The sequence below is a fragment of the Pseudophryne corroboree genome, chromosome 9 (genome assembly GCF_028390025.1).
Source record: "Pseudophryne corroboree isolate aPseCor3 chromosome 9, aPseCor3.hap2, whole genome shotgun sequence".
NCBI lineage: Eukaryota > Metazoa > Chordata > Amphibia > Anura > Myobatrachidae > Pseudophryne > Pseudophryne corroboree.
In genome coordinates, this window is record NC_086452.1 from 430,022,205 (window position 1) to 430,044,290 (window position 22,086).

At 48.7% G+C, this 22,086-nt stretch overlaps 2 protein-coding genes across 2 annotated transcripts in view; one reads left to right on the forward strand and one right to left on the reverse strand.

Annotated features, from left to right (window-relative positions):
* Positions 1–6,401, forward strand: part of TMA7 (translation machinery associated 7 homolog) — a 32,449-nt gene extending 26,048 nt beyond the window's left edge. The window contains exons 3-4 of the mRNA XM_063941025.1: positions 3,664–3,751; positions 6,141–6,401. Coding sequence (XP_063797095.1) covers positions 3,664–3,751; positions 6,141–6,175 — 123 coding nt within the window. The 3' untranslated portion in view covers positions 6,176–6,401. The remainder of the gene's footprint in view (positions 1–3,663; positions 3,752–6,140) is intronic.
* A 3,801-nt stretch (positions 6,402–10,202) lies between these two features.
* LOC134958428 (deoxyribonuclease-1-like) overlaps positions 10,203–22,086 on the reverse strand; it is an 84,769-nt gene continuing 72,885 nt past the window's right edge. Inside the window, exons 7-9 of the mRNA XM_063941026.1 lie at positions 18,339–18,496; positions 15,291–15,384; positions 10,203–13,624 (exon numbers count right to left, since the gene is read on the reverse strand). Of these exons, the coding sequence (XP_063797096.1) occupies positions 13,547–13,624; positions 15,291–15,384; positions 18,339–18,496 (330 nt within the window). The 3' untranslated portion in view covers positions 10,203–13,546. The remainder of the gene's footprint in view (positions 13,625–15,290; positions 15,385–18,338; positions 18,497–22,086) is intronic.

Here is a 22,086-nt window from a genome sequence, read left to right on the forward strand (position 1 = left end):
GTACTGTTCCAGGTCGCGGGATCCACACACAGTGGCGGTGAACGTCCTGATAACTCCATGGGTGTTTAAGTCTGTGTACATGTTCCCTCCACTTCCACTCATCCCAAGAATTCTACAGCTCATAAAGAAAGCAAGAGTTCAGACGATCCTCATTGCTCCGGACTGGCAAGAAGAGCTTGGTACGCGGATCTTCTGGAGTTAACTGCTGGAAGACCCGAGGCCTTTTCCGCTTCAAGAGGACCTGCTGCAACAAGGGCCGTTCGCTTATCAAGACTTACCGCGGCTACATTTGACGGCATGGAGGTTGAACGCCAGATCCTAGCTCTGAAGGGCATTCTGAACAAGGTTATTCCTACCCTGATACAGGCTAGGAAGGGAGTAACGTCTCAACATTACCATCGCATTTGGAAAAAGTATGTTTCTTGGTGTGAATCCAAGAAGTTTCCTACAGTGGAATTTCAACTTGGACGGTTTCTACTCTTTCTGCAAGCAGGTGTGGATGTGGGCCTGCATTTGGGATCCATAAAGGTCCAAGTTTCGGCCTTATCCATTTTCTTCAGACTTTATTAAAGGGGTTCTGCACATACAGCCTCCCTTTGTGCCGCCTACAGCACCTTGGGATCTTAACGTGGTGTTGCAGTTCCTGCAATCAGATTGGTTCGAGCCTCTACAGGAGGTTGAGGTCAAGTTTCTCACTTGGAAGGCGGTCACACTGTTGGCATTAGCTTCGGCTAGGCGTATCTGAATTGGGGGCATTGTCCTGCAAGAGCCCCTACTTAATTTTCCATGAAGATGGAGCTGAGCTCCGGACGCGTCAGCAGTTTCTTCCAAAGGTTGTGTCTGCTTTTCATATCAACCAGCCTATTGTGGTGCCAGTGGCTACTGACTCCTCAATTACCTCAAAGTCCTTGGATGTTGTGAGGGCTTTGAGGATTTATGTGAAGAAGACTTCACGTCACAAAGTCGGGCTCTGTTTGTCCTTTATGATCCCAACAAGTTTGGGTGTCCTGCTTCTAAGCAGATGATTTCCCGCTGGATCAGGTTCACTATCCAGCATGCTTATTCTACAGTAGGCTTGCCGTGTCCAAAATCTTTTAAGGCCCACTCTACTCGTAAGGTGGGTTCTTCCTGGGCGGCTGCCCGGGGTGTCTCTGCTTTACAGCTTTGCCGAGCAGCTACTTGGTCCAGGTCGAAAACGTTTGCTAAGTTCTACACGTTAGATACTTTGACCTCTGAGGACCTAAAGTTTGGTCAATCAGTTCTGCAGGAGCCTCCACGCTCTCCCTCCCGTATTGGGAGCTTTGGTACATCCCCATGGTACTAATGTGGACCCCAGCATCCTCTAGGGCGTAAGAAAATAGGATTTTAATTGCCTACCGGTAAATCCTTTTCTCGTAGTCCGTAGAGGATGCTGGGCGCCCGCCCAGCGCTTCATTTTCCTGCCGTTGTTACTTGGTTCAGTACTGCCTTGTTACTTGGTTAAGTACTGTTGTTCAGGCTGGTTGGCCTGGTTTGCCTTGTTATGTATGAGCTGGTGTGAATCTCACCACTATCTGTGTATTTCCTTCTCTCGAAGTATGTAGTCTCCTCGGGCACAGTTTCTAGACTGTCTGGTAGGAGGGGCATAGAGGGAGGAGCCAGCCCACACTGTTAAACTCTTAAAGTGCCCATGGCTCCCAAGGGACCAGTCTATACCCCATGGTACTAATGTGGACCCCAGCATCCTCTACGGACTACGAGAAAAGGATTTACCGGTAGGTAATTTAAAATCCTATTTATTTTATTTTGTATATTCCTAAATACAATTCATGGTACAGGCTTCAACCACTCCAGTATTACCTAGTGTATAGTTCTTTGGAAATTTGGTATATTTGTGAACGGTTTCTCATGAACAGTTTGTTCATCACCCTGATTGGGCTGTTTGAGAAATTGTCAGAATTGGGTACTTGTAGACTGCTACCAGAGCTCTAACTGATAAAGGCCGTGATTCCGGGAATAGTATCTTGTACCCTCTTCAGAACTGCCTCAATAATATTCTGAAGAGCATGAAATAGCAGATAAACGGCTTACACGAGGTTGTGTACTCCTTCAGATCCTTTCAGTCATGTTCTGGGTACTTAATTCTCCCTTTACAGGGGTCCACCTTCAAATAATCCACCATAACTCCTACCCTCTTCCATCTCTCTAAGTGAACAGCAATTTTGATGGTCCTCCCACAGCTACTAGTTAATGTTGTGGATACTTGGTGTGAGCGTTCATGCCATCAGCCCAGCAGAATGTTTATATTCCTTAGGTGTTCTGTATGAGAGCACGGTATAGTCACCGGTTCGTCATTGGGCAGTCATAGCTCTAGTCTGATGACCTGTCGCTGTAGAGTAGACCGTCCTGTAAAAAACATCAGATCACTTCTGCTTTACCTGTACGTCTTCCATTTCGGAGAGTCTTCCCAGACCAATAGGATTGAACCTCATTTCGAGGTTCCACAACACTATCAAGCTAACTGGGCATTCCAACTCGGGGACCCTCCACCTGGATTCTCTGAGAAGATTCTAATCCAGCCTCTCTAAGGCTGTTGATGCATTAGAAAAACTTTGTGTTTTTTTTGTTTCTGATCTTCAGCATTTTGCTATCTGTAGAGAGGGGGAATAACTTTTTTTTTTTTTTGTTCTCCCCCCCCCCCCCCCAAATGCTAAACAAACAAACAAAAAATTAGGTTTTTGCTAGTGAGAGGAATTTTATTTGAGATAATTTCGTACAATATCTTCTACGTCGGTAAATGGCAATAAAAACAAAATTAACCCCCAATTTTTTTATTGCCAAGTTCTCCTAAGTATGGGAATACAAGTTGCATTTCCATGGTCTGAAGAAGTCATAGGGCCGGGAGAAATGGAATTATGTCTTTATATCGGCATTGAGACACTGAATACCATGGTGAGCACAGTGACACGGTTGGAATTACTGTTACTGATTTCTTAGTGTATATACAGTATTTCTTCAAGCTGGGAGCTAGGGATGAAATATCCTGCTGGTCTTTCAAGGGTTTATTTAGAACGCTGCTTCTCAGTTGCTGTAGATGGCTTAGAGTTATTCATTACATCGGCTATCCTTATGCCCATATTGGAGACTGGCTGCTAGTCTGGCAAATGGGAGCTACTGGTATAGTATGTTTATCGCCACTTAACCTGAGAAGACGCCTGAATCACTGTAGCCCATCTACACTGAATGGTGGGTAACATGGAAGAAAGGAGGTTTTTTTTTTTGAGACTCTGGCATAATGCGTTACAGCTGAGCGATTCCCACCTAGGCTCATAGGGTTGTAGGGTGACGTCTTTAGCTGTATTCTGCATTCTTACACCGGTACATTATTGGAAAGTTTTTCCTAGCAATATGTACAGGTGTCTTACGGTTAGTATCGTCCTCCTATATCAACCGAAATATTACAGAAAGCTGCTCAACCATTCACCAGATCATTCGTTGATCGCCTTTTACGTGCCAGGCAAATATTATAAATGAAAACATTTATGTGGTAACATGCATAGTAAATGTACGAAAGGATTTGTGGAAAAAGGGGCTTGTGTGGTTTGTAATAGTGAAAATCCCACTACTTACTGATTACGTGCGAGTAGGATTTCAGTGAACCTGTTACTTTATTTCTGATTTTAGGAGGATGTGGTGTTCAAGCAGAAACAGAAAGAAGAGCAAAAAAAGCTGGACGAACTGAAGGGCAAAGCAGCGCAGAAGGGGCCACTCAGTAAGTTCTACCTGGCAGGATGTGGCCCACATACACTAAACACACACCCAGGATTTCCCACAAAGAGCTGCTTTCAGCTTGAGATGAGGGTTGTATGCCTCAGTCTAAGCGGATCGTCCGTCGGCAGCGCTGTACAGGGAGTCGGCATATCTCTGAATAATCCCCATTATGCTTTACATACTGTAACACTATTAGATCTCTCCCATTTTTGATGTCTATGGAGAGACACTAGTATCCACGCCCATTACTTCTAGTAGAGGATAGCAGCCGGGTCACAGGAAAGTGCAGCATCTTCTAATTTTCCACTGTCCCTGTCCTATCATCTGTTTCACTGATAATCATGGGCTCTGTACCGGGGGGATGTAGTTATGTGACCGGCAGTCACAATACCGCCACCTTCATCATGCTAACCAACAGGGACTATTCCCGCTCGTGTGTCCACGACACCATAGAGTGGGAATAGAACCTGTGGCGAGCCCAGCCCCCTCCTAGCAGGGCATGTAAATGCAGGGATCCCGCCATCGGTATTGTGACTGGGGGTCTCCTGACCGCTGGACATACACAACCTAACCCATACCAGGGTGTCGCTCTAGGAATGGTGCATACGTAATCCCAGCAGGTAAGATGCCAGCTGTCAATATCCCGACAGTGGCATCCCGCCGGGCAGAATGCCGGCAGCGGGGCGAGCGCTATGAGTCCCCTTGCAGGTTCGTGTTTCTCACCACACTGCGGACTCGTTGGCTCTCTGCGATCAAAACAGGTTCTATTTCCACCCTATGGGTGTTGCGGACACTCGCAAGTGAGAATAAAGCTGATGCTCGGGCATTGTTGGCTGTCGGGATTCTAGCGTCTGTATCTTGACCACCAGGATCTCGACAGCCGGCAAATTGAATAGATCTCGTGCATACAGTTCTGTACACTGTACCATAGTGTGTCTATAGGAATGGTGCCTACAGTCCTGTGCACGGTATCCGGCTAGGGTCCTTGCTGTCGGAATAGACGCCGGAATACCGACACTACTCGAAATGCTGACACTGGCATCCTGAATAGGGTCAACGACCCAATGCCTGGATCCCAAACGAGCATCCAACTGATGCAGGACGCGGTGGGTTGGGGGGAGGTTAGGTTCATGCTGCAGGGAGGGTCTGCGGTTTAGGCACCACCCCCCCCCCTCCCCACCAGGGGAGGGTTGAGTTTAGGCAGCGGGGAGGGTGCATTACCTTACCCTTTTGGGATTCTGATCACTGGCATCCCAAACGCCAGCAAATCAATCCAAACCCCCTGTGCAGTGTTCCAGGGTCTCTCTATAGGGATGGCGCCTACAGTCCTGTGCACTCTACCAGGGTCTCTAGGGATGGAGCCTACAGTCCTGTGCACTCTACCATGGTCTCTCTATAGGAATGGTGCCTACAGTCCTGTGCACTCTACCAGGGTCTCTCTAGAGGGATGGTGCCTACAGTACTGTGCACTCTACCAGGGTCTCTCTAGAGGGGTTCACTACGGGTGGCCGGCGGTCGGGCTCCCGGCGACCAGCATCCCGGCGCCGGGAGCCCGACCGCCGGCTTACCGACAGCTTGGCGAGCGCAAATGAGCCCCTTGCGGGCTCGCTGCGCTCGCCACGCTACGGGCACGGTGGCGCGCTACGCGCGCCACACTATTTTATTCTCCCTCTATGGGGGTCGTGGACCCCCACGAGGGAAAATAATTGTCGGTATGCCCGCTGTCGGGCTCCCGGCGCCGGTATACTGAGCGCCGGGAGCCCGACCGCCGGCAAACAGAAGACCACCCCTCTAGAGGGATGGTGCCTACAGTCCTGTGCACTCTACCAGGGTCTCTCTAGAGGGATGGTGCCTACAGTCCTGTGCACTCTACCAGGGTCTCTCTAGAGGGATGGTGCCTACAGTCCTGTGCACTCTACCAGGGTCTCTCTAGAGGGATGGTGCCTACAGTCCTGTGCACTCTACCAGGGTCTCTATACAGATGAGTCACCTGAATTTCTGTTTTTCCTCCATTTACCTATTACAAAGAGGGGGCTGTAATTTAATGCCGGCGGACACAAGCCCTGGGGGTTCTCCACACCGTTATATAGCCAGCAGAGTAGGTCAGCCCCTGCTTGATGGCATTATACTTTGTGTATCTCCAAATCACCTTGGCTCCCAGGCAACATGTTACATGAGCAGAGTGCTCTGAGTTATGGCTTATTCTTAGTGTAATCCTATTTACTGTATTAATGTAAATGAGCTGTGTCGTCTCTCCCTATAATATCCTTCAGCCTCTCCATTGGTGTATGGTGGCTTCACCCTTGTAATAACATTGAGTGACTGTCCCGTCACTCTAATTCAGCACTTGCCAGCTATGTTAACAAAAATGTATTTGTTTTGTTCTTCAGCTGGCGGCGGAATAAAGAAATCTGGCAAGAAGTGATCCGCTTGTTTACATGACTTTGTTTCCTGTGTTGGGTTCAGAGGATCTCCCGGGAGTAGCGGCTCTGTGCGGATCTCTTCTATGTCTGTGTACAGTGATAATACACGTTTTTGTGACTGCCCCTTTTTGTTTTTTAATGCAGTGGCATCTGAGACTAAACTAATGTTAAACTTGCTCCCATGACGTATGTGTCCCCTTCCCCAAAGAAATAAATGTGTAAAGAGAACTCCATTTTCTTACTTCACTAGTGGACAGAAAATGAGTGAATGGAGACTGACATATGAGGTAATAATTGGATGGTATTCATGTGACCGACGGTCGGGAGACCGACTTTCACATGACCTCCTCCAGCCTCCCGACCCCCACTATCCCGATGGTCGGCATGCCGACCAACAGGGACTATTTCCACTCGTGGGTGTCCACGACACCCATAGAGTGGGAATAGAACCCGTGGCAGCGTGGTGAGCGCAGCGAGCCCGCAAGGGGCTTGCTGCACCCGCCTCTCCCCGCCGGGATCCCGGCGTCGGTATGCTGCCGGGATCCCGGCGGTCAGGAGACCGCTGGTCAGCCATACTACACCCATAATAATCCTGTGATGTCATTGCCGGTCCTTTAGATTGTGGAAATTACATGTCAGGATGCAGCCCTCTTACACTAAACTTTTAACACAGGTTATTGCTGGATTAACCCGGGTTGTGGCTCAGTGTAAAAGAGTTAACCAAGGTCCAGTGATCTGGGATTTTTGCCAGGGTAGCGTGCAGGGTTGGTCCTGGCGTGGACTTTGATTAGATGGCACTGTGAGCCGCATTTCAGCGCAAGGAGATCATGTCGTCTCCAAGTGCTGGCAGTGTACCTGTGTACAATGTGAATTGCTCTGACCCAAGAATAACCTGGGGCTGGTGGTTTGAAAGGAGTCTGACCTGGGTTGTTATGGTGTTCCAAATTCTGGGTCAGACCCAGGACTTTGGTGTAAAAGGGGAATTAATGACAAAAATATACGAGCACCAGTCAATGCACACTCCTCTCTGACACCGATATATGAACACCAGTCAGTGCACACCTCTCTCTTAGTGACACTAATACACGAGCACCAGTCAGTGCACGCCTCCCTCTGACAGCGGTACACGAGCACCAGTCGGTGCACACCTCCCTCTGACAGCGGTACATGAGCACCAGTCGGTGCACACCTCTCTGACACTGATACACAAGCACCAGTCAAGATAAATGTGAAAAAGGAAAGAATTGGGTTATTATTGGGTGCACATTTTCCCTGTATTTAATTTAAAATATAACCTTTTAATTGTACTACTATAAGCCTTGAGAAAGCTTCCTATAAGCGAAATGTGTATCGGGAAAGGATGTGTCCTGTCATATGAAATGATGAATGTTTTAGAACATCCATTAACCCACAGCTGTCTAAAACAAATATTCACCATGTTCAGGACCACACTATTGTAACAGTGCGGAGATGAGGAATAGTTCTATTAAAAAGATCAATATTCCCTCAAAAGTTCTCTTCTAATGAGCACCAGTCAGTACACACACCTCTCTGACACCAATACATGAGCACCAGTCAGTGCACACCTCTCTCTGTGACACCAATACATGAGCACCAGTCAGTGCACACCTCTCTGTGACACCAATACACGAGCACCAGTCAGTGCAAAACTCCCTCTGTGACAGCGGTACACAAGCACCAGTCGGTGCACACCTCTCTCTCAGTGACACTGATACACAAGCACCAGTCGAGATAAATGTGAAAAAGGAAAATAATTGGATTATTGGGTGCACATTTTCCTTGTATTTAATTTTAAAATATAACCTTTAATTGTACTACTGTAAGCCTTGAGAAAGCTTTCCATAAGTGAAATGCGCTTCGGGAAACGATGTGTCCTGTCATATAAAATGATTAATGTTTTGTAACATCCATTAACCCACAGCTGTCTAGAACAAGTATTAACCATGTTCAGGACCACACTATTGTAACAGTAAGGAGATGAGGAATAGTTCTCATAAAAAGATCAATATTCCCTAAAAGTTCTCTTCTTCTAATGAGCCCCAGTCAGTGCACACCCATCTGTGACACCAATACACGAGCACCAGTCAGCGCACACCTCTCTCTGTGACACGAGCACCAGTCAGCGCACACCTCTCTCTGTGACACGAGCACCAGTCAGCGCACACCTCTCTGTGACACGAGCACCAGTCAGCGCACACCTCTCTGTGACACGAGCACCAGTCAGCGCACACCTCTCTGTGACACGAGCACCAGTCAGCGCACACCTCTCTGTGACACGAGCACCAGTCAACGCACACCTCTCTGTGACACGAGCACCAGTCAGCGCGCACCTCTCTGTGACACGAGCACCAGTCAGCGCACACCTCTCTCTGTGACACGAGCACCAGTCAGCGCACACCTCTCTCTGTGACACGAGCACCAGTCAGCGCACACCTCTCTGTGACACGAGCGCCAGTCAGCGCACACCTCTCTCTGTGACACGAGCACCAGTCAGCGCACACCTCTCTCTGTGACACGAGCACCAGTCAGCGCACACCTCTCTGTGACACGAGCGCCAGTCAGCGCACACCTCTCTCTGTGACACGAGCACCAGTCAGTGCAAACCTTCAAGTGCAACACATACTGTGTTTTGCACTTAATATTCGCGCCACTTTTAATTTTGCAGTCATCCCTGCTGAGAAATGGAGGCCTGCAAAAGCTGGCATTTCGTAGACTGAGACACTCCCTATAGCACAACAGTAATAACTGTGTGATCAGGTATCGTGAAGAGTTATACATACAACAGTAACTTTTCTTTTCACATCTTCCTGAGATGTCCTATACAGTACTTTAAATTGTTACACAATTGAAGAAAAACTGTAGTGATACTGTGCAACAACCTGTCCCACCAAACGGAACAGTATCTGGAGGGCTTGGGGCTACCGTTCTGTTGCAGCATGGCTGGTAAAGGGTCCCATACACTACCACGATATGACTGAGGCGATTTCCCTTGAACTTTCCCGGGACTGATTTTATACGATTTGGTACATTTTGCATGCAATATATCTTATGTGATCCCAGCCATGCCTGTGGGAACTGACATATCACGAGTGCAGAACTAAAGATCTAGGGGAGCCGATCTGACCCTCACGGGAACATGCATCGGATCGGATACACATCCAAAATGCCATATTTCACCTGATATATCTGCCCGAATTTGGATGAAATCGTGCATTATCGTTCTAGTGTGTGGGGGCCCTTAAGACCTGTGTCTCAAAGCGTGTTGGGATTTATAGTTCATGACAACAGGAGAGACCCAGCTTGCCTTTGTATGCAAACACATAATTTTAAGCAGTGGCTCTTAACCATTTTCCACCTGTGTATCTCTTGACAGGCCATATGTATTTGTACCAACATTTGCCTTGTTTTAATTATTACAATATTTATTTTTAGAATTTTATTTAGCACTTTTTTCTCCTGCAGGTCTTAAAGTTGCTTTACAGACATCAGAAACATGGTACATTGTACAAGAATTTGGCATTCTAGAAACTCGCACAGAAAAAAATTAGAAAACATCAGAAACCTAGAAATCACAATAAGCATATTGCAGAGTTGGTGCAGACAATCTGGGTAATAACTTCCACAGGTGTGTGTATATGTGTGTGTGTATATATATATATATATATATATATATATATATATATATATATATATATGTATATACACATTATTTATTTATTTTTTTCTTCGCTTTTCCAGCTCACTGGAAAAAGCAAAACAAGCCAGCACTCACGATTGAGATTCATATGGAATAAATCTTTTTTTTCATCTAAATCGTGAGTGCTGGCTTGTTTTGCTTTTTCCAGTGAGCTGGAAAAGCGAGTGCCTTTGTTATTTTACTGCATTGCACCATTTATAACTATGGTTTTGAGTGCTGTCACTTTTGCTTTTTATATATATATATATATATATATATATATATATATATATATATATATATATATATATATATATATATATATATATATATACATACATACATACATACATACATACATACATACATACATACATACATACATACATACAATCTGCACATGGTACTAGATGATGCAGCTTGGGTGCAATAGGTGGCACTTAGGAGAGATGACACAATGAGTAGGATCCCACCCTAACCATCAGCTCCATTTAAAAAAAATAAAAAATAATTCAATCCCAACCACGAGCATGAGAAATGAAGCCCCTTGTGGGCTCGCTATGCAGTGGGCTTGGTGGCTTGCACTCGCCACAGGTTTTATTCCCACTCCATGTTGTGGACACCCAGGAGTGGAAATTGTTGTGGTGGCGCTGCCGGCATTCTAGCGGTTGGGATCCCAGCATCTATATTCTGACTGCCGGGATTCCGACCGTCGGGATCCTGACTACATCACGGTTAGGCTGCCATGTTGGGTGCGCTACAACAGTTAAATGCTGTGGGAGGTGAGCCATACAAGGACCCAAGGCATACATGGGTAAACTGATACGTGTGGCGGAATGATATACCCTGTTTGAATAGAGCCACATGAAGTACAACCTGCCCACGGAGGATGCCCGTCAGTGGAGGTATAGCATACAGTGTGGCAGAAGTACATGGTGTAAATCAGGGAGCAGTAAATACAGCACGGTGATGCAGATAGGGCGGGGTTCCACCACGGATTATACCCGATTTGACGGAGAGGAGGACTACAGAAGGCATTGGGTGGTGGGGGCAGGCAGAAAGTACATACTATATTATTGTTGTGAAACTACAAGTCCCAGCATGCTTTACCAGCTGATCAGTGGAAGGTTTCTGGCAAAGCATGCTGGGACTTGTAGTTTCACAACAGCTGGAGGGCCACGAGTTTGACATGCCTAATATAGAGAGTCCAGAATTTACCAGTGCCGAAGGTGGTCCAGGGAGTCGGTGTGGAGGCCAATGTAGCTGGGAGGTTGGGTGAGACGTCCGGTGGTCCGGCAGTCTCTGCAGGGTTGTAGAAGGTCAATTTCATGGCCGAAGATGATAGCGGCGTCCGGAGCAGCAGGGTGCAGAAAGGTCGGGTCCAGGCCGCCAAGATGCCAAATGCGGACGATGTTGCACCTGGCGGATAGCTGGGGTATGGGTCATTAGGTTGAGCACACTTAAGTCGACTTGGAAAAAGGTCAACTTGAGGGGTTTTTTTTACTTTTTTTTTTGGTGTTGTTTTCTTCGTAAAGTGACAGGGGACCCCAATTAGTGCACCGTGTCCCCTCGCATGGCTCGCTTCGTTCACCATCCTTTGGGAAAGGTTCCTCACTCCGCTACCGCTGCGCTCTGCACAGGTTACCGTTCTCAAGTGTAGTCCACGTGGATTGTAAAGTATGAAAAAGTAAAAAAAAAATGATTTGTCTTTTTTAAAAACTCATGTCGACCTAGTGACCATGTTGACCTAAGTGTTGTCAACCTAATGACCGTATCCCGATAGCTGGAGGGTACCGCTGGTGGGGAAATACTGTAGGCAGGGTGGCCTGTGGCGCAGGGGGGAGAGCTTGCTGATACCCTTCCTCCCAGCGCAGAGGGACCAGTGACTGATGAACGGGGAGGCAGCAAAATAGTGGCCGTGGGCAGGTCCCGGTGCTCTTTCCTCTCTGCTCCTCCTGCCGGCAAGGACTCCTTCTCACTGATGATCTGAGCCTTCTCCATCAGGCCTCCACTCCTCTCGGCATGGGGTAGAGTTGGTGCTCAGTGGGCAGCTTCAGGGCTCTGGGGACACAGATGATGGTTGCGTCAGGCACCGTGGTCGCTGACGATACGGTGCTCGGTCCCTGGAGTGCTGGCGGCGGCAGGATGCAGGCTGAGTGTGCAGCTGAAGATGGGAGCTCTGTGAGCATGCAACCATCCCCGGCCACACCGGAAGCCTTTCATGTTTTACAACATTATTATATAATTTAACATGCACCGTCATAGGCTGATGTTCATAAGTTCTGACATTAGGGGCACTTTGGAAAACATTTCCTGCATTTCATTAAACATAATCTCTTATGTAGGAAACACTAGTGATCATATCACTGTCCATGTATTTTCCTGCCTGTTCTCATGGGCCTACTGTGATGCGTGCGGGCAGAGTTTCTAGGGCCCCTGCTTTCCCTGTCCTGCTGTGCCACCCACTGAGTGCAGCTAGTGTCCGAGTAATGGTGCCCACTGGTGGTAACAGCATAGAGAGCAGGTAGAGCAACAGGGGTGTAGTATGGTATGCCAGTGGCCAGCATGCCGGCGGAGCCCGGCCACCAGCAAATGAGCCCCTTGCGGGCTCGCTATGCGCGCCACGCTATCAATTCTCCCTCCAGGGTGGCCGTGGACCCCCAAGAGGGAGAAAAGATGTCGATATGCCGGGTGTTGGGATTCCGGTGCCGGTATACTGTGCGTCGGGATCCCGACAGCCAGCAAACTGAAGACCACCCGAGCAACAGGACTCAGGCAGCAGACAGAAACACTGGATGACAGCAGATGCGCTAAATGTGGTAGCAGTACTGGCCACAGGAGCACTGGCTGGATACTGAAGAGCCGAGTGCATGTAATCACACAAGGTGACCAGGGTCAGAGAGGAGCACACTAGGGCAGTGGTTCCCAATCTCGGCCCTCAACACTTCATAACAGTCCAGGTTTTAAAAATATCAATGGTTGAGCACAGATGGTTAAATCAAATTGACTGAAGTACTAATTAAAGCACCTGTGCTCTAGCATGGATATCATTAAAACCTGGACTGTTATCGTTCCTTGATGACTGAGTTTGAGTATCACTACGCTAGGGAGCAAGTTGTTCTGTCGACTGAACCACAGATGAAGGTTTAAATAGAGAGCACGTGTCTACTACTGGAAGCATGAACTAGGTTGGGAGATGCAGTCACCTGACATGGAAACAACATGGCTGCTCCCATGCAGCTGGCTCAGCAACGAACAGGAACGCTATGACAGGCCAGGAACTTCACAACCCATCTGAATATGAATGTCAACACCATACAGGAAATGAAAGACCCTGGAATGTGACACTGCATTGGCAATACATGTGGTGTGTACAGATTTTTGTAGGGATCAGTGTTCTCTATTTTGACTACAGATGAGCGGGTTCAGTTTTACTCTGCTCTCAAAACGGCATCTTATTGGCTCACGGATGTCTTTTGTTTTGGATAGCTAATAAGATGCCGTTTTGAGAACGAGTAAATCCGAGTAAAACCCCGAACCCGCTCATCTCTAATTTTGACGTGTTGTAGCTATATTCTCATGGGCCCAAGTGATTGAACCTGGGTGTAGAGAAAGAGTCTGTGTTGTGAGTCGATGACCCTAAAGAAATGGGGGAACCGATGATACAATTTCAGGATTATTTCTTCTTTGCTGCTTTGCCTTTGCTTCTGCTTAGTTCTACTTCCACAGGATAGTGATCGCTTACTGCCAGAGCCTGTGAACAAACGGAATTACAGATTTGTTTAAACTGGTATGTAATTATATTTTGATGCCATTCACCCATCATTGAACCGCTTCATGGCTGGGCCTGTTTTGTAGTCCTCTGGACAGAATAAATTCAGCACTGTTGATCTACTGGTACCCTAACAGTACATGTTTTTCAGATCATCTAGCTGGCGCGCACAGGTGTGGTAATTAACTAACAGAATGGCCGGAATTCAAATCTTATCCCGCCGGCAGCCACTAGATGTCTCTCAAACGGAGCTATTCAATTGTTGCTCCGTTTGTGCGTGATGGCTGCCGGCTTCTGCATTACAGTCCGCACCCTCTGGCGGTGGTGAGCTGAAATGCGTGAAAAGTGACCCGTTTGGCCGCCCAAACGGCAATTTTCTCGATTGCGTCCAGCATTTTGGACGGGCTTAACGTAGCTAAACCCGACCTTTATGGGCACGATCAGCGAGATAACTGGTCTCCATTGAATATTGCCCCTGCGATCTCCCGGCACATTAGATGGGAGATCGTGCGCGATAATCAATTGAATTACGACCAATAATTTTACAGGTGGTGCTAATTATTCCTGCAGATACCTGAAAATCACACACTGCTAGGGTCCGATGAGGACCAAATTTAGGAACACTGGGGCAGATGTATAAAAGCTTGGAGAGAGATAAAGTACCAACCAATCAGCTCTTAAGTGTCAATTTACAAGTTGTGTTTGACCTAATATCTTAGAATCTTGACTTTATGGAGCAATATAATCTATTTATCCCTGGCTGAAAGGAACGTTAGCCAAGCAAACCATAGGGATCACTAATCCCTAAATAATATGGAAAATGTGTGTTTGTAGGTATTCTATGTACTAGATTGCTTATCATGAATGCAACATAGACATCTTTTCACACTCAGTAATGATATATAGGGATCTGTGGGCCTAATTCACACCTGATCGCTGCTGTGCGCATTCGCACAGAGGGCCATTATCGATTGCGCATGCGTATGCACCACAATGCGCACGCGCGTCGCCAAACACCAACAAGCTGGTGCAAAAATTTCGTTCGCACAGCCATTCTAATGTTGTTGATTGACAGGAAGAGGGCGTTTGTGGATTGTAACTGACGATTTCTGGGAGTGTCGGGTAAAACGCAGGCGTTCCTAAGCGTTTTCAGGGAGGGTGTGTGACGTCAGCTCCGGACCCGATCAGCCTGTTCTCATCGCACTGTAGGAGTAAGTCCTGGACTGCGCACAGACTGCACACAGCGGAAAAATCATTAGATGGTGAGTGAGGTGCGAACGGATTTGCAGCTGTCCGCTGACTAAGGGACATTATTGCACGGCGTACACATGCGATCGCACACTTGCACGGGGCGAATTAACACTCCCCTTGGGTGGCGACTATCTGATCGCAGGACAGCAAAATTAGCAGCACATCGATCAGGTCTGAATTAGGCTCTGTGATCCTTGTCTGTGACTGGTTTGTTGTGTTAGATACTTTGTGGCAGAAATGATTTATTCAGACAATAGTAAGACTTGTCGCCTGCATTTATATGCATAACAAAAATGTTAATAGTTTTAGCACTAATTATACGCTGTTATAATTCTTCCCAACATGTAATCACTCTTACACCTTGCTGTATTCAGATGGTGCCGGTTTCAGATCTTACCTCATCATCTGTCAGTTTGTATTCTTGCTGGAAGTTAAAAGGCTTGGCAGAATTAGGGACAATATACTTCATCAGAGCCTCGTGGACAACTATCCTAAGAAAGAAGTAATGTAATGCTTAGCCATGGTTTATTACACATCTGTCACCACTGACTCCTCCTTCCTAGCTGCCATTTCCGCTATTGAAAGAAAAGTGTCCAGCCTGCCTGTGTGCGCCATTGGGTTAGAGAGCTGATACTAGGCTGTTGGCAGCACCATTGTGTTTACTGTCAGTCACTGAATGCTGAGTGGCTGCTGAAATTCAGCGAAGCTGAGGAAACTGCTGGGAGTAGCTGTGTGATAAGGGAGAGGCACATGGGAAGGTCAGTATGCATTATCTGCCAGGGACTGGGCTCTGTGTATTGCGCTGACCACAAAGGACTGGGCTCTGTGTATTGCGCTGGATGCAAAGGACTGGTCTCTGTATTGCGCTGGCCGCAACGGACTGGGCTCTGTATCGCGCTGGCCTCAAAGGACTGGTCTCTGTGTATTGTGCTGGCCTCAAGGGACTGGGCTCTGTGTATTGCGCTGGCCGCAAAGGACTGGGCTCTGTATTGCGCTGGCCGAAAAGGACTGGGCTCCGTGTATTGCACTGGCCGCAAAAGACTGGGCTCTGTATTGCGCTGGCTGCAAAGGACTGGTCTCTGTGTATTGCGATGGCCTCAAGGGACTGCGCTCTGTGTATTGCGCTGGCCGCAACGGACTGGGCTCTGTATTGCGCTGGCTGCAAAGGACAGGTCTCTGTGTATTGTGCTGGCCGCAAGGGACTGGGCTCTGTGTATTGCACTGGCCGCAAAGGACTGGGCTCTATTGCACTGGCCGCAAAGGACTGGGCTCTGTGTATTGCGCTGGCCTCAAGGTACTGGGCTCTGTGTATTGCGCTGGCCGCAAAGGACTGGTCTCTGTGTATTCCGCTGGCTGCAAAGGACTGGGCCCTGTGATGTGCTGGCCTCAAGGGACTGGGCTATATGCAACACACTGGCAACCAAGTAACTCATTGGCAAACAAGGAATGGGCTCTGTGTATTGTGCTGGCCACAAAGGACTGCACTCTTTGTAACACTGGTCACCAATGAACAGGCTCTGTGTATTGTGCTGGCCACAAAGGACTGCTCTGTGTAACACAGTGCCAACCAAGGAATGTATTCTGTGTATCGCGCTGGCCACAAGGGACTGTGCTCTGTGTACACACGGGACTGGGCTCTGTGTATTGCGCGTGCCACATGGGACTGGGCTCTGTGTATTGCGCGTGCCACATGGGACTGGGCTCTGTGTATTGCGCTTGCCACAAGGGACTGGGCTCTGTGTATTGCGCTTGCCACCTGGGACTGGGCTCTGTGTATTGCGCTTGCCACATGGGACTGGGCTCTGTGTATTGCGCTTGCCACCTGGGACTGGGCTCTGTGTATTGCGCTTGCCACATGGGACTGGGCTCTGTGTATTGCGTTTGCCACATGGGACTGGGCTCTATGTCTTGAAAAAACGTGTCCTTGTTGGGGGAAGGAGCATTTTACAAACTATGATTTGCACGCTAAAACAGCATTCTTGCAAGTAATAAGGGAACATTAAAAATGACTTTATCTCACAGATGTGTCCACATCCATAGACTTTGGGGGTCATTCCGAGTTGATCGTAGCTGTGCTAAATTTAGCACAGCTGCGATCGTAAACTCAGACATGTGGGGGGTCGCCCAGCACAGGGCTAATCCACCCCGCATGTCAGTGCCCCCCCCCCCCCCCCTCCCCCACAAATACAAAAGCATCGCACAGAGGCGATGCCTTTGTATCTGTGGAGTAACTACCGGCCAGCGCAGCTCCTGTGGCTGGCCGGGAGTTGTGTGTCGCTGCCGCTGGCCGCAGCGGCTGCGTGAATCGTCACGCAGCCGCCGCGCCACGCCCCCCAGCGGTCCGGCCACGCCTGCCAGACCGCCCCGACCAGCGACCACCTCTGTCTCAGGGGCGATCGCTGGGCACCGAAGACTGCCCAGCATGCGCAGTTCCGACCCGATTGCTGTGCTGCGAAAAACTGCAGCGGGCAATCGGATCGGAATGACCCCCCATGTGACTAAGCCATGCCATGGGTCTTGCTACAGACTTTGGGGGGTCATTCCGACCCGATCGCTCGCTGCAGTTTGTCGCAGCGATCGGGTCGGAACTGCGCATGCGCTGGCGCCGCAGTGTGCCAGCACATGGCAATCGTCGGTGCCAAGTGATCGCCTCTGAGACAGAGGCGGTCGCTGGCCAGGTGAGGGCTGAACGGCGGTGTTAAGTCGCCATTTAGTAGGCGCGGTCCGGCCAACGCAGGCGTGGGGGGGGGGGGCGCGGCGGCTGCATGACGTCTCACGCAGCCGCTGCGGCCAGCGGCAGCGACACACAACTCAAGGCCAGCCGCATGTCTGGGCATCCCCCCGCATGTCTGAGTGTAGGAAAGACCCGCCTTTATCACAAACTATGCAACTTATTTGCATCCCTAATGCAACAAAAGTACAATGCAGGGCTACTCGGTACACTGGTGGTGGGAATACGTGCAGCTACTGTGTGCAACTCACCCACTAACCTCTGTAACAAAGGCAAAAGACGGAGGACTTATACGAGTGAGGCGCACAACTCCTGCCACATGCGGTTGTGCTTAATATGCAGTTTTGCTCCCAGAACACTAATCCTCAGTGCCTGGTACTTTGTATACCGTTGCAATGTGAATAAGATACGGAACGTAGGAAAAAGTATGGAAATCACTACTGTTATACCGCGCATCTTGCGTCCATAGGTGATGACACATCTGAATGTTAGCTTTCTTTCCCTAGTGTTGGCGTTCCATGCTAATGAGAGGTAGGGGGCAGATTCAGCTGTCTATGTAGTTTAAAAGCACCGCTTGTAGTTTGCAGTATCACTTGCAGATTGATTTTCGAGGGGTTTAATACGCCTGTTTGCAGAGATAAATGTATGTTTGCTGAAGAAACAAATAAATTTTCAGCTTCAAAAAATAGAAGATGCCGTATTTGTCTTACGTACCGATCATAAGAGCAGTCAGTTGTGTTGGTGGCAGTAGTGTCAGTGTCATCACAGATTAACCAATGAAAGCACGGATCGGTCCTCAGTCTTATTGTTTTCATTCTCTTATTTGAGACGTATGCTCCATCCGCATTAAAATCCCCAAGTAAAATAATATTCTGTATAATAAATAAACAAAAAAAAGTGAAGTATGCTATAAAAATCCTCAAGTAACAGTGATCAGCCAGTATGACATCTGCTGCTCCCTGTTGGGGTAGTGTCACACCTGCACTACGGAGGTGACTTCTGAGACCGCTCTCAGAAGCCCTCACCCAATAACCCAGTATTTCCCAACCTCGGCCCTCAGGGTGCACTAACAGACCAGGTATTAGTGAGATCCATGCTTGAGCTCAGATGGTTAAATCAAATTAATTGAGGTACTCATTAAGCCACCTGTGCTTAATTATGATCAGCGGCAGTTCCTTCATTTATGGAGGAGAGGAGAAAGAGCCCCTGCCGCCAGCCAGGTCCTGGCACCTGCACAATGGAGCTGACAGGCTTGACTGCGCATGTGCAAACCGCTGGCTTCAATGGACTGCATCGGCTGCAGCCGATAGAAGCCAGTTAGGGTTGATGATCTGGCAGGGAGTGGCTGCCTACAGGAAGTCAGCTCTCTGCTAATCACAGCTAATCCCCCCTCTCTTCTCAGCCTTGCCCTTACCCAATAGATTGTTAGCTCTCATAAGCGAGGCCCTCCCTCCTATCCTATTTGCTCCCATCTCTCTCACATGTGTGTCCTTATATTATTCATGTTCTATATTCACTCTACCTACTACACTTGTTTGTTAAATTCATATGCATACCTCCCAACCATACTGATATTGGTGGGACAATCCTATCTTTTGGGCACTGTCCTGCCATCCCACCCATGGGGCCAGAGTTTTCCGCGGTGGGCTGGGTCCCCTCTCACTCGCTGCTTTGTGGTGAGTAGATGCCATGGGCACTGACAGCTGTGCTGAGCTCAGATACTGGCGGGGGTGGGGCCAATGCAGGGCGGTGTGGCCAGACCCCCTCCGTAGGAAATTTAAAAAATATTAGCTTTTGTGCGGCCGCAAAGCTGCACAGGAGAGTGTCGGCATGAGGACTGATGTGCGCCAGTGGCAAGCAAGTGTGATCGCTCTCCTCCTCCCCTCGAATGAAGAGAGAGGGGTGATTGCTTCTGCAGCCGCCTCTCTCCCCAGCACAGCACACAGCAGTGTATGTGCTGAGCTTGGGAGTGAGTCAGCTGTAGCAAGCAGCAGTCACTGCTCTCCCCTTCCCCCTCCCCCAAATGCCACTGTCTATAAAGCAGGGAGGGGGAAGGGGGGTGGCGGCGGCAGGACCCAGGCCCCTCCAACAGGCCTGGGCCAGGAGTACCCACCCCCCCTCTCTGCACCACTGTGCACATGCACTCAAGTCTATTTACTGAAGAGAGGAACTAGGGGCGTAACCGGCAGTTCCCGGAGTGCTGGGCATGCCACCCGTGTGACCAAAACAGGCGGCATCGCAGCATTTCTCTCAAGTCTACATCCCTTGCCACAAGGCCATGCCCCCTTTTACCATGAACAATGCTCCTGGTGTGCCCCTCAAGAATGGCAGATATGCATATTTACGTTTTATGTATCGTACTATCGGGGTAATTCCAAGTTGATCGCAGCAGGAATTTTGTTAGCAGTTGGGCAAAACCATGTCCACTGCGGGGGGGGGCAGATATAACATGTGCAGAGAGAGTTAGATTTGGGTGGGGTGTGTTCAATCTGCAATCTAAATTGCAGTGTAAAAATAAAGCAGCCAATATTTACCCTGCACAGAAACAAAATAACCCACCCAAATATAACTCTCTCTGCACATGTTATATCTGCCCCCCCTGCAGTGCACATGCTTTTGCCCAACTGCTAACAAAATTCCTGCTGCGATCAACTTGGAATTACTCTCCATGTTTAATGAGTGTCCACTACTTTGTCTTTCATTCCTCTTTGACTGTGTAATATGCTGTATGCCCCCCCCCCTCCCCAGTATGGTGGTGGTGCCTTATAATTAAGCCTTTATCACATTTATATTACATACTACTCTTAGGTAGGTGTAAGGGACAGAGGTGTCCTGGACCAGATATTGTTGTGGTGATCAGCTCTTCAGCAATGAAACAATAAAAAGTTCTCAACCCCCCCAAACAAGCAGCACTTGCAGATGTCTTTACATGTTAAGGGCCCTACACACTTAAAGATTATCTGTCCAATCTGGCTGTTTGGAAAGAAAATCTGGCAATGGCTGGGAGCAAATGACAATCAACAATTTGCTCCCAAAATCAAGAAAATGGACAAAAACAGTTCAGATAAATTGGTTTAATGAAACAAACTTAACCAAATTGTCTTAAAGTCCATTTTTGTCTGTTTTCCAATGTTTGACAGCAAATAGTCAATTGCCATTTGCTCCCAGACATTGCCAGATTTTCTTTCCAATCAGCCAGATTGGACAGATAATCTTTTAGTGTGTAGGGCCCTTTACTTACGTCCTACTAGATTGTTAGCTCTTCAGAGCAGGGCCCTCTTTCCTCTTGTTCTCAACACATTTTACTCGCAGCTCTCTCCTACTCAGTGACCATCTGTACCCGCTTTTTCTCCTGCTGATCTCTATCTATGTCCACCTGCTCCTAGTAGTACGGTGATCACTCACTCGCTACTTACATCTTAGCTGTATTTTTGTAATATGTATTGAGAATGGGTGGTCTTCTGAATGCCAAATGTCGGGATCCCGGCGCACAGTATACCGGCGCCGGAATCCCGACATCCGGCATACCGACAACTATTCTCCCTCGTGGGGGTCCACGACCCCCCTGGAGGGAGAATAAAATAGTGTGGCGCGCGTAGCGCGCCCCCGTGCCCGCAGCGAGCCCGCAAGGGGCTCCTTTGTGCTCGCCACACTGTCGGTATGCCGGCGGTTGGGCTCCCAGCGCCGGTATGCTGGGCGCCGGGAGCCCGACCGCTGGCATACCGTACGACACCCATTGAGAATTGTGGTGCTCTCTGTTACCTGTACTCTATTTTTGTTTTCTCTATCGTCCTTGTGGATGCTGGGGTTCCTGAAAGGACCATGGGGAATAGCGGCTCCGCAGGAGACAGGGCACAAAAAGTAAAGCTTTCCGATCAGGTGGTGTGCACTGGCTCCTCCCCCTATGACCCTCCTCCAGACTCCAGTTAGATTTTTGTGCCCGGCCGAGAAGGGTGCAATCTAGGTGGCTCTCCTAAAGAGCTGCTTAGAGAAAGTTTAGCTTAGGTTTTTTATTTTACAGTGAGTCCTGCTGGCAACAGGATCACTGCAACGAGGGACTTAGGGGAGAAGGAGTGAACTCACCTGCGTGCAGGATGGATTGGCTTCTTGGCTACTGGACATCAGCTCCAGAGGGACGATCACAGGTACAGCCTGGATGGTCACCGGAGCCGCGCCGCCGGCCCCCTTGCAGATGCTGAAGTAAGAAGAGGTCCAGAATCGGCGGCTGAAGACTCCTGCAGTCTTCTAAAGGTAGCGCACAGCACTGCAGCTGTGCGCCATTTTCCTCTCAGCACACTTCACACGGCAGTCACTGAGGGTGCAGGGCGCTGGGAGGGGGGCGCCCTGGGAGGCAAATGAAAACCTTTTTTGGCGAAAAATACCTCACATATAGCCCCCAGAGGCTATATGGAGATATTTAACCCCTGCCAAGATTCACTAAATAGCGGGAGACGAGCCCGCC